Source organism: Bufo bufo, chromosome 3 (genome assembly GCF_905171765.1).
Source record: "Bufo bufo chromosome 3, aBufBuf1.1, whole genome shotgun sequence".
Classification (NCBI taxonomy): Eukaryota; Metazoa; Chordata; class Amphibia; order Anura; family Bufonidae; genus Bufo; species Bufo bufo.
Window position 1 is genome coordinate 695,607,405 of NC_053391.1, and position 11,895 is coordinate 695,619,299.

The 11,895-nt window shown below is 45.0% G+C and overlaps 1 protein-coding gene across 1 annotated transcript; it reads left to right on the forward strand.

Annotated features, from left to right (window-relative positions):
* Nucleotides 1-4,029: 4,029 nt before the first annotated feature.
* LOC120996584 (oocyte zinc finger protein XlCOF7.1-like) lies at nt 4,030-8,791 on the forward strand (the record flags this gene model as incomplete). The annotated part of the gene is made up of 2 exons (XM_040426609.1): nt 4,030-4,102; nt 7,257-8,791. A coding segment is annotated over exon 2 (1,446 nt), but the record flags the coding sequence as incomplete, so codon positions are not given.
* Nucleotides 8,792-11,895: the final 3,104 nt, after the last annotated feature.

Consider the following 11,895-nt stretch of genomic DNA (forward strand, 5'->3'; position numbering starts at 1 on the left):
ACGGACCTGAGCAGCGTCCATGGAATACAGATGACACACGGAGGACGCACGGACCTGAGCAGCGTCCATGGAATACAGATGACACACGGAGGACGCACGGACCTGAGCAGCGTCCATGGAATACAGATGACACACAAAGGACGCACGGACCTGAGCAGCGTCCATAGAATACAGATGACACACGGAGGACGCACTGACCTGAGCAGCGTCCATGGAATACAGATGACACACGGAGGACGCACGGACCTGAGCAGCGTCCATGGAATACAGATGACACGCGGAGGACGCACGGACCTGAGCAGCGTCCATGGAATACAGATGACACGCGGAGGACGCACGGACCTGAGCAGCGTCCATGGAATACAGATGACACACGGAGGACGCACGGACCTGAGCAGCGTCCATGGAATACAGATGACACACGGAGGACGCACGGACCTGAGCAGCGTCCATGGAATACAGATGACACACGGAGGACGCACGGACCTGAGCAGCGTCCATGGAATACAGATGACACACGGAGGACGCACGGACCTGAGCAGCGTCCATGGAATACAGATGACACGCGGAGGACGCACGGACCTGAGCAGCGTCCATGGAATACAGATGACACGCGGAGGACGCACGGACCTGAGCAGCGTCCATGGAATACAGATGACACACGGAGGACGCACGGACCTGAGCAGCGTCCATGGAATACAGATGACACACGGAGGACGCACGGACCTGAGCAGCGTCCATGGAATACAGATGACACGCGGAGGACGCACGGACCTGAGCAGCGTCCATGGAATACAGATGACACGCGGAGGACGCACGGACCTGAGCAGCGTCCATGGAATACAGATGACACGCGGAGGACGCACGGACCTGAGCAGCGTCCATGGAATACAGATGACACGCGGAGGACGCATGGACCTGAGCAGCGTCCATAGAATACAGATGACACACAAAGGACGCACGGACCTGAGCAGCGTCCATGGAATACAGATGACACACGGAGGACGCACGGACCTGAGCAGCGTCCATGGAATACAGATGACACACGGAGGACGCACGGACCTGAGCAGCGTCCATGGAATACAGATGACACACGGAGGACGCACGGACCTGAGCAGCGTCCATGGAATACAGATGACACGCGGAGGACGCACGGACCTGAGCAGCGTCCATGGAATACAGATGACACACGGAGGACGCACGGACCTGAGCAGCGTCCATGGAATACAGATGACACGCGGAGGACGCACGGACCTGAGCAGCGTCCATGGAATACAGATGACACCCGGAGGACGCACGGACCTGAGCAGCGTCCATGGAATACAGATGACACGCGGAGGACGCACGGACCTGAGCAGCGTCCATGGAATACAGATGACACACGGAGGACGCACGGACCTGAGCAGCGTCCATGGAATACAGATGACACACGGAGGACGCACGGACCTGAGCAGCGTCCATGGAATACAGATGACACACGGAGGACGCACGGACCTGAGCAGCGTCCATGGAATACAGATGACACGCGGAGGACGCACGGACTTGAGCAGCGTCCATGGAATACAGATGACACACGGAGGACGCACGGACCTGAGCAGCGTCCATGGAATACAGATGACACACGGAGGACGCACGGACCTGAGCAGCGTCCATGGAATACAGATGACACGCGGAGGACGCACGGACCTGAGCAGCGTCCATGGAATACAGATGACACGCGGAGGACGCACGGACCTGAGCAGCGTCCATGGAATACAGATGACACGCGGAGGACGCACGGACCTGAGCAGCGTCCATGGAATACAGATGACACACGGAGGACGCACGGACCTGAGCAGCGTCCATGGAATACAGATGACACGCGGAGGACGCACGGACCTGAGCAGCGTCCATGGAATACAGATGACACGCGGAGGACGCACGGACCTGAGCAGCGTCCATGGAATACAGATGACACACGGAGGACGCACGGACCTGAGCAGCGTCCATGGAATACAGATGACACACGGAGGACGCACGGACCTGAGCAGCGTCCATGGAATACAGATGACACGCGGAGGACGCACGGACCTGAGCAGCGTCCATGGAATACAGATGACACGCGGAGGACGCACGGACTTGAGCAGCGTCCATGGAATACAGATGACACACGGAGGACGCACGGACCTGAGCAGCGTCCATAGAATACAGATGACACACGGAGGACGCACGGACCTGAGCAGCGTCCATGGAATACAGATGACACACGGAGGACGCACGGACCTGAGCAGCGTCCATGGAATACAGATGACACACGGAGGACGCACGGACCTGAGCAGCGTCCATGGAATACAGATGACACACGGAGGACGCACGGACCTGAGCAGCGTCCATGGAATACAGATGACACACGGAGGACGCACGGACCTGAGCAGCGTCCATGGAATACAGATGACACACGGAGGCCGCACGGACCAAACACAGATCCTTCACGGATAAAACACAAACATACAGTATATTTTTTTTGGGAACAACAAATGGACACAGACATGTGAAGGAGGCATCATGTGTCCTGCAGAAAGGTCCTCAGCTGTGGCCGGTTCTGTCACCTGTTATGTCTCCTGCCTATATATTCCGCGGCGCTCTACAGACAATGGGGGAGATTTATCAAAACTGGTGGAAAGTAAAACTGACTAAGGGCTCTTTCACACTTGCGTTGTTCTTCTGTTCCGGCATAGAGTTCCGTCGTCGGGGCTCTATGCCGGAAGAATCCTGATCAGTTTTATCCTAATGCATTCTGAATGGAGAGAAATCCGTTCAGGATGCATCAGGATGTCTTCAGTTCCGGACCGGAACGTTTTTTGGCCGGAGAAAATACCGCAGCATGCTGCGCTTTTTGCTCCGGCCAAAAATCCTGAACACTTGCCGCAAGGCCGGATCCGGAATTAATGCCCATTGAAAGGCATTGATCCGGATCCGGCCTTAAGCTAAACGTCGTTTCGGCGCATTGCCAGATCAGACGTTTAGCTTTTTCTGAATGGTTACCATGGCTGCCGGGACGCTAAAGTCCTGTTTGCCATGGTAAAGTGTAGTGGGGAGCGGGGGAGCGGTATACTTACCGTCCGTGCGGCTCCCGGGGCGCTTCAGAGTGACGTCAGGGGGCCCCACGCGCATGGATGACGTGATCACATGGATCATGTCATCCATGCGCATGGGGCGCTCTGACGTCATTCTGGAGCGCCCCGGGAGCCGCACGGACGGTAAGTATACCGCTCCCCCGCTCCCCACTACTACTATGGCAACCAGGACTTTAATGGCGTCCTGGGTGACATAGTAACACTGAACGCATTTTGAAGACGGATCCGGCTTCAAATGCTTTCAGTTCACTTGCGTTTTTCCGGATCCGACGGGCACCTCCGGCAAATGGAGTACACGACGGATCCGGACAACGCAAGTGTGAAAGAGGCCTTAGATTTTATCTTCCAAGGAGCGAAAAAGTGAAATCTGGAATCTGATTTGTTGCTGTGGGCGATAAGCCAGTTCTGCTTTCCACCAGTTTTGATAAAATTCCCCCATTGTCGTCCCCAAGTGTCCCCAGTGCGGCTCAGAATCCCTATCAGTATGGTGGAGGAGAGGAAAGACACAGAAACACGGAAAGAACATACAAACTACATGTAGATGTTATCACTAGACGGATATATCATCTCTACCTTCCTCCAGTCTTCTAGAACATACAGTCCCATGTAAATAACATCACTCCCTCCAGTCTTCTCTCACACACAGTCCCATGTAAATAACATCACTCCCCTCCCCCAGCCTTCTATAAACAGTCCCATGTATATCCCCCCGGCTTGGTAACAGCTGCAGGAGGCCCCTCCTAATAACCCGGTGTCTCCTCCATCTTCCCTCTTCCTCAGCTGTTCTTCTCCTCACTGTCCTGTCACCTCAGCAGCCGGAGACATGGAGGAGGGGGGGGGGAGGGGCTCCACTGCTCAGTCACCGCCCCTCCCCCTCACTGCCCCGCCCCCTCTTCCTGCTTTTGGTTCTCTTTGGCTCAGTGTCCGGCGCCGATCACTATTCTACAGCCTCCTGCACAGAGAGCACCCCCCGAACTGCTCCAGAGGTAAGTGCTCCTGTGTGAGGTGTGTACTGTGTGTGTGTAATATGTGTGAGGTATGTACTGTATATATGTAATATGTGTGAGGTGTGTACTGTGTGTATGTAATATGTGTGAGGTGTGTACTGTGTGTATGTAATATGTGTGAGGTATGTACTGTGTGTATGTAATATGTGTGAGGTATGTACTGTGTGTATGTAATATGTGTGAGGTATGTACTGTGTATGTAATATGTGTGAGGTGTGTACTGTGTGTATGTAATATGTGTGAGGTATGTACTGTGTATGTAATATGTGTGAGGTGTGTACTGTGTGTATGTAATATGTGTGAGGTATGTACTGTGTATGTAATATGTGTGAGGTATGTACTGTGTGTATTTAATATGTGTGAGGTATGTACTGTGTGTATGTAATATGTGTGAGGTATGTACTGAGGTATGTACTGTGTATGTAATATGTGTGAGGTGTGTACTGTGTGTATGTAATATGTGTGAGGTATGTACTGTGTGTAATATGTGTGAGGTATGTACTGTGTGTATGTAATATGTGTGAGGTATGTACTGTGTGTATGTAATATGTGTGAGGTGTGTACTGTGTGTGTGTAATATGTGTGAGGTATGTACTGTGTGTATGTAATATGTGTGAGGTATGTACTGTGTGTGTGTAATATGTGTGAGGTATGTACTGTGTGTATTTAATATGTGTGAGGTATGTACTGTGTGTGTGTAATATGTGTGAGGTATGTACTGTGTGTATGTAATATGTGTGAGGTATGTACTGTGTGTATGTAATATGTGTGAGGTATGTACTGTGTGTATGTAATATGTGTGAGGTATGTACTGTGTGTATGTAATATGTGTGAGGTATGTACTGTGTGTATGTAATATGTGTGAGGTATGTACTGAGGTATGTACTGTGTATGTAATATGTGTGAGGTATGTACTGTGTGTGTGTAATATGTGTGAGGTATGTACTGTGTGTATGTAATATGTGTGAGGTATGTACTGTGTGTATATAATATGTGTGAGGTATGTACTGTGTGTATGTAATATGTGTGAGGTGTGTACTGTGTGTATGTAATATGTGTGAGGTATGTACTGTGTGTATGTAATATGTGTGAGGTATGTACCGTGTGTATGTAATATGTGTGAGGTATGTACTGTGTATGTAATATATGTGAGGTATGTACCCTGTGTATGTAATATGTGTGAGGTATGTACCGTGTGTATGTAATATGTGTGAGGTATGTACTGTGTGTATGTAATATGTGTGAGGTATGTACTGTGTGTATGTAATATGTGTGAGGTGTGTACTGTGTGTATGTAATATGTGTGAGGTATGTACCGTGTGTATGTAATATGTGTGAGGTATGTACCGTGTGTATGTAATATGTGTGAGGCAGGGTGATAATGCTGGATGATAGTGTGAACAATGCCTTAGTCTGTCTGCAGAAGTAATAGTGGACAGAGAGATAGGTTTGCTGGCCAGCAAGAAAATGAAAGCATACAAGACAGACATACACATGCACACAGACAAACTAATGACATATTCACCCCCTAACAACGGCACCTGGGTCACTCAGCCGAGGGCAACGCTCCCATAACATAAAGTCTGTGAGGGGTATAATAAATCTTATGTGTGATATTAACTCTCTAGCACTAATCAGCGGGGAACCTGAAGCAGTGAAGAGAGCTTTACAGTCATCCTCATCCAGATCCGGGATGTCTCCTCGCCATTTCTGTAGTATTTTATCTCGCATGGGTGTAAAACTCCGAGCTGTATATCCATAAAAGGCAGACAATGGCTTCCCTAGGTCCTTATTACTCGCCACACTTTCAAGGAGTGGAGCGGTGAGAAACAGTGTGAGAAAAATGTTTTTAAAAATAAAAAAATATATAAAACTTCAAATCACTCCCCTTTCCCCAAGATGAAAATATAAATACATAAATAAAAAATACACATGGACATCACCGCGTATTGATAATGCCCGTAATAGTAAAATATAAAAATACTTATTCCATAGGGCGAAATGGAAAAAAAGGCAAAATGGCCAATTCACCGTTTTGGGTCGCTTCACCTCCCACGATTTTTTTTTATAAAAAGTGATCAAAAAGTCGTAAACACCCCAAAATGATATCAAATGTACACATCATCCCACAAAAAATGAGCTTTCACACAGCTCCGTACACATAAAAATAAAAGGCGCTGTGCTTGGTGAGCTACAAGAAGGCCATGGGGCTCCCAGGAACACCAGTGCCTTCTCAAACAGCTGATCGGCAGGGGAAAGTTCTTGGAAATCCCCCTTTAAGCACTTGGGCAGAGGAAACACATTTTACAAGCATGTATAAAATAGAAAAACACTGGGAAAAAGAGGATTGGAGATATTGGTGGACATCAAGCTTAGATTTATCAACCAATGCCAGGCAGCTGCTGCCAAGACGAATAAGTGAGATGTTTATGGGATTTATCAAGAGTCATAGACATGACAAGATGTCCGGTTTTCTGGTTTTAGTAGAATTGTGACTGAAGGTGGCCAAACAGAGAAGGAATTAGAAGTGGAATACTGTACTAAGTGGATTGAGCAAAAATGCAGTATTCACAAAGCTTGAGAGAATTGAAGACAAGACAACCCCTGTTCACACACCCTACTAGGACACATGGACTTCATATACTGGAGAACTGATGTTTAAGTGCTGCTCACATTCTGGCAGACTCCAGTTATCCCAGTATAGATGGCCATTTATGTGAATGGTTGTCATACCATATTTACTCTACAGTAGCCAATACCGAAGAAATGTCTGGCTGGTCGAAGCTTCATACCTCGCTGTTTGCCATGGGTGGTAGACATGGCTCAAAAAGGGGATGTCTCTGATGACACATTCCCTTTAGTTCTAGGAGGTGGTAGAGTTTCTAAGGACTTGGGGAACATTAAATGGCATTTCATAGTGGCAAATAAATGTGTCAACCAGAATCTGCGGACAGTTTTAATTAATGTATGTTACCATGTTTATTGGCTTTTTTTGTAATTAGGAAAAAGAGAATCTCTTGTGTTGATTTCTTGGCTGTATCCTGATATGTCTTGCACATTGTATGGATTTTTTTGCATTCATATGTTAGAATATCAATAGTCTTCTTGGAAAAATGTGTGCTTCTTTTTCCAGGTGAAGACAGTACAAGAGGCTCCCGAGAACATTATCTTATATCTGCCTCTGATGATTGGGGAAAAACGGAACTAGACAGATCGGAGAACATGTATGAACATTCCGAACACGGAAAGTATTTTAAAAAGAATTCTAATCTCTCTGTAAATGAGAAAATTCAAAGAGATGGAGAGCATCAGAGAATTCACACAGGGGAAAAGCCACATTCATGTTCTGAATGTGGGAAAAGTTTTACCCACAAATCAGCTCTTGCTCGACATCAGAAAATTCACACAGGGCAGAGGCCATTTTCATGTTCTGAATGTGGAAAATGCTTTTTTCAGAAATTAAAGCTTGTGAATCATCAGAGAACTCACACGGGTGAAAAGCCATTTTCATGTTCTGAATGTGGGAAATGCTTTTCCCAGAAATCAGCTCTTTCAAGACATCAGATAATTCACACAGGAGGGAGGCCATTTTCATGTTCTGAATGTGGAAAATGCTTTATTCATAAATTAAAACTTGTAAATCATCAGAGAACTCACACAGGGGAGAAGCCATTTTCATGTTCTGAATGTGGAAAATGTTTTACCCATAAATCAGTTCTTTCTGGACATCAGAGAACTCACACAGGAGAGAAGCCATTTTCATGCTTAGAGTGTGGACAATGTTTTACACAGAAATATTATTTAAATAAACATCAGAAAATTCACACAGGAGAAAAGCCATTTTCATGCTCAGAATGTGAGAAATGTTTTACCTATAGCTCAAATCTTATTCAACATCAGAAAATTCACACAGGGGAAAAGCCATTTTCATGCTCAGAATGTGAGAAATGTTTTACCTATAGCTCAAATCTTATTCAACATCAGAGAATTCACACAGTGGAAAAGCCATTTTCATGTTCTGAATGTGGAAAATGTTTTAATAAGAAATTAAGTCTTGCTGTACATCAGAAAATTCACACAGGGGAGAAGCCATTTTCATGTTCTGAATGTGGAAAATGTTTTATTCGGAAATTAACTCTTGTGGATCATCAGAGAACTCACACACAAGAAAAGCCATATTCATGCTTAGAATGTGGGAAATGTTTTACCCAGAAATCAAGTCTTATTCAACATCAAAGAAGTCACACAGGGGAGAAGCCATTTTCATGCTTAGAGTGTGGCCAATGTTTTACACACAAATCATCTTTGAATAAACATCAGAGAACTCACACAGGAGAAAAGCCATTTTCATGCTCAGAATGTGAGAAATGTTTTACCCATAGCTCAAGTCTTATTGAACATCAGAAAATTCACACAGGGGAAAGGCCATTTTCATGTTCTGAATGTGGAAAATGTTTTACCAAGAAATTAATTCTTGCTGAACATCAGAAAACTCACACAGGGGAGAAGCCATTTTCATGTTCTGAATGTGGAAAATGTTTTATTCGGAAGTTAACTCTTGTGGATCATCAGAGAACTCACACACAAGAAAAGCCATTTTCATGCTTAGAATGTGGGAAATGTTTTACCCAGAAATCATTGCTTGTTCAACATCAGAGAATTCACACAGGGGAGAAGCCATTTTCATGTCCTGAATGTCGAAAGTGTTTTAGTCAGAAAACAAGTCTTGTGGAACATCTAAGAATTCACACAGGGGAGAAGCCATTTTCATGTCCTGACTGTAAGAAGTGTTTTAGCCAGAAATCAAATCTTATGGCACATCTGAGAAGTCACACTGGGAAGAAGCCATTTTTGTGCTCAGAATGTGGGAAATGTTTTGCCCATAAAGCAAGTCTTGTTAATCATCAGAGAAAAGCAATCTTCCATAACAGTCTCCCAGACTGCCCCTAATAGTAATGATACCCTCTACTGTACCCCCAATAGCAATGCCCCCCGTTAGTAATGCTCCCTATACTGTGTTCAATCATACCCCAAAGTTCTCCCAGTATTAATCATGCCCCCATAGCGCCCCTAGTAGAAATATGAACCCCCCTCCCCTATTGTGCACCCAGTGTTTTGCTGATGAGAGAAAGACTTCAGATTCGGAGACTCTTAACTGCAACTTCAAATGGAGGTGACCACTACACTCCAAATGAACTCTGATAATGTGATTCTATTAAATATAACAATAAGTATATAGGTATAGAGATATCATATCTTTCTTTTGGCAAATTAAGTATATACAAAGAATAGAAAACCTCTGACAGCGACACATCAGCTGGAAAGTTTGTTTCAGGGAAAAGCAGTCAGAGTATCGGTCGGGAAAACATTTATATGCGAAGGGCCCTTCTGTAGAGGAACTTCAACTGCTTAACTGAAAAGGTCCAGCTTTTATACTGTTTTAACCAAAGAGCTTCACCCCCTAATGGAATGTAGCCGGCTTATGCAATCTAGAAGGGTCACTGTGTAGATCTTGTTCATTTGTTATTATTTCGGACCTTGGAGGGGCCAATTCCTAGATCCCCAATAAATCGGAATCCCAAGATAACCTTGGCAGACAATGCAAACTCTTTTGAACAAACATTTCATTTTTAGGTCAAATAAGTAGGACAATACCTTACGCACATATTTAAGGCATGTCTCTTGGTTCAGTCTATCAGATAATAATGGACAAGGTCTCACACAAACATTTCAGACGCATCTTCAATTCATGCACAGGTCATGATTAGTTTTAGTCATGTGACTTAGTAGTGAATTGTTCCTCTGACTGTTTTTTATTAGTACCACTTACTTTTCCAGCCTTTGTCTCAACTTTTTTGAGATGCGTTGCTGTCATAAAGTTCTAAAAGAGTTAATTTTTTTTATGAAATTAGACATTTTCTCACTTTCAGCATCTGATATGTGATCTGTGATGTATTGTGAATAAAATATGGGTCTGTGATATTTGTAGATCGTTGCATTCTGTTTGTATTTACATTTTACACATCGTCCCAACTTTTTTGGAACTGGGATTGTACTTTCATGGAATTTTAGTCCTCTCTTCTCTGAACACCTGATTTAATTCAGACACAGCCTTAAGTTTTGTTACATGAAGTGTTCAGCTAGAAAACATCTAGGCATGTAACAAAGAAGTAAGTTCCACTGAAGACATCAATCGGGAGACTACAATCTCTTTGTATGATGCCATGTTGGGAACTGTTCTATGACTGTTGCTTACTTTACTCTTTAAGTTATCTTTTGTCTTTTATGTATTTTATCACAGTTTAGTAAACTTATGCGCCTAAACCATGTCAAGCCTATTTTATTCCTGGCCCCTAGAATATGTGACTTACAGCTGTTCAGTAGACATGGCCTTGTGGTTCGCCTGGCGGTCGTTTCACGGCAAACTTTGCGCGTTCGCGATTTGCCGAACATGCGAACATATGGCGATATTCGCATGCGTCATATTATTTTGCATTGCGCTGTACTTTGACCCATGACACATCCATCAGGTGGGACAGGACAGCCAATTCAGACGTTTCAGCACATGGACACACACCCTCCCTATAAATAAACTCGATCTGGCAGCCATTTTACATTCTGTGTTTTGCCAGTTTAGGGAGAGGTTGCTTTGTGGAGCAGGGACAGACTGTTAGGGACACCAAACGCTAGCTAATATGGCCACAAAAGTCCTTTGAAGGACTGGTATAGTTGTGCCATCAATAGGTGTGACTTACAGAGGGGTGTGATATACTTATGATATACTTTCTAACATAGAAAGTATATTATAGTGCATTTGTATTGTGCAGCAGTTGTGTGCAGTTCTGCTGCGATACCGCAGGTATATTGAGGGACAAGCGTTATTGGAACAACTATTTGCAACGGGTGTGATATACCTGTTGCCCCCCCCCCCCCAAAAAAAATATGATTAAGGGGTTCAAAATACCTGCTTCCACAAAATACTGATTAAGGGGTGCGATATACCTGCTTCCACCAAATATTGATTGAGGCCTGTGATAAACAGGCTTCCACAAAATACTAATTGAGGGGTGCAATATACCAGTTTCCACAAAATACTGATTGAGGAGTGCGATATACAGCACCTGCTTCTACAAAATACTGATTAAGGGGTTCTATATATACCTGCTTCCACAAAATACTGATTGAGGGGTGCGATATACAGTACCTGCTTCTACAAAATGCAGATTGAGGGGTTCTATATATACCTGCTTCCACCAAATATTGATTGAGGCCTGCGATACATCGGCTTCCACAAAATATTGATTGAGGAGTGCGATATACCTGCTTCTACAAATACTGATTAAGGGGTTCTATATACCTGCTTCCACAAAATACTGATTGAGGGCTGCAATACACCAGCTTCCACCAAATATTGATTAAGGGGATTGATATTCGGGCTTCCATCAAATACTCATTAAGGGGTTCTATATACCTGTTTCCACAAAATACTGATAGAGGGGATTGATATACCGGCTTCCACAAAAGATTGATTGAGGCCTGCTATACACCAGCTCCCACCAAATATTGATTAAGGGGTTTGATATACCTGCTTCCACAAATACTGCTCTTCTTTAGGGACTTTGTCACAGAGTCATTTTGAAAATGACAGGCAAAGGAAGAGGCAGGCCATTCCGCAGGGGTGGTAGGAGTCGGGCAGGTGCACTAGGCCGGAGCCTAAGTGGGAAGTTGGAGAAGATGCGTGCGATTACGTCAAAGGACGCACCAGAGTTGGT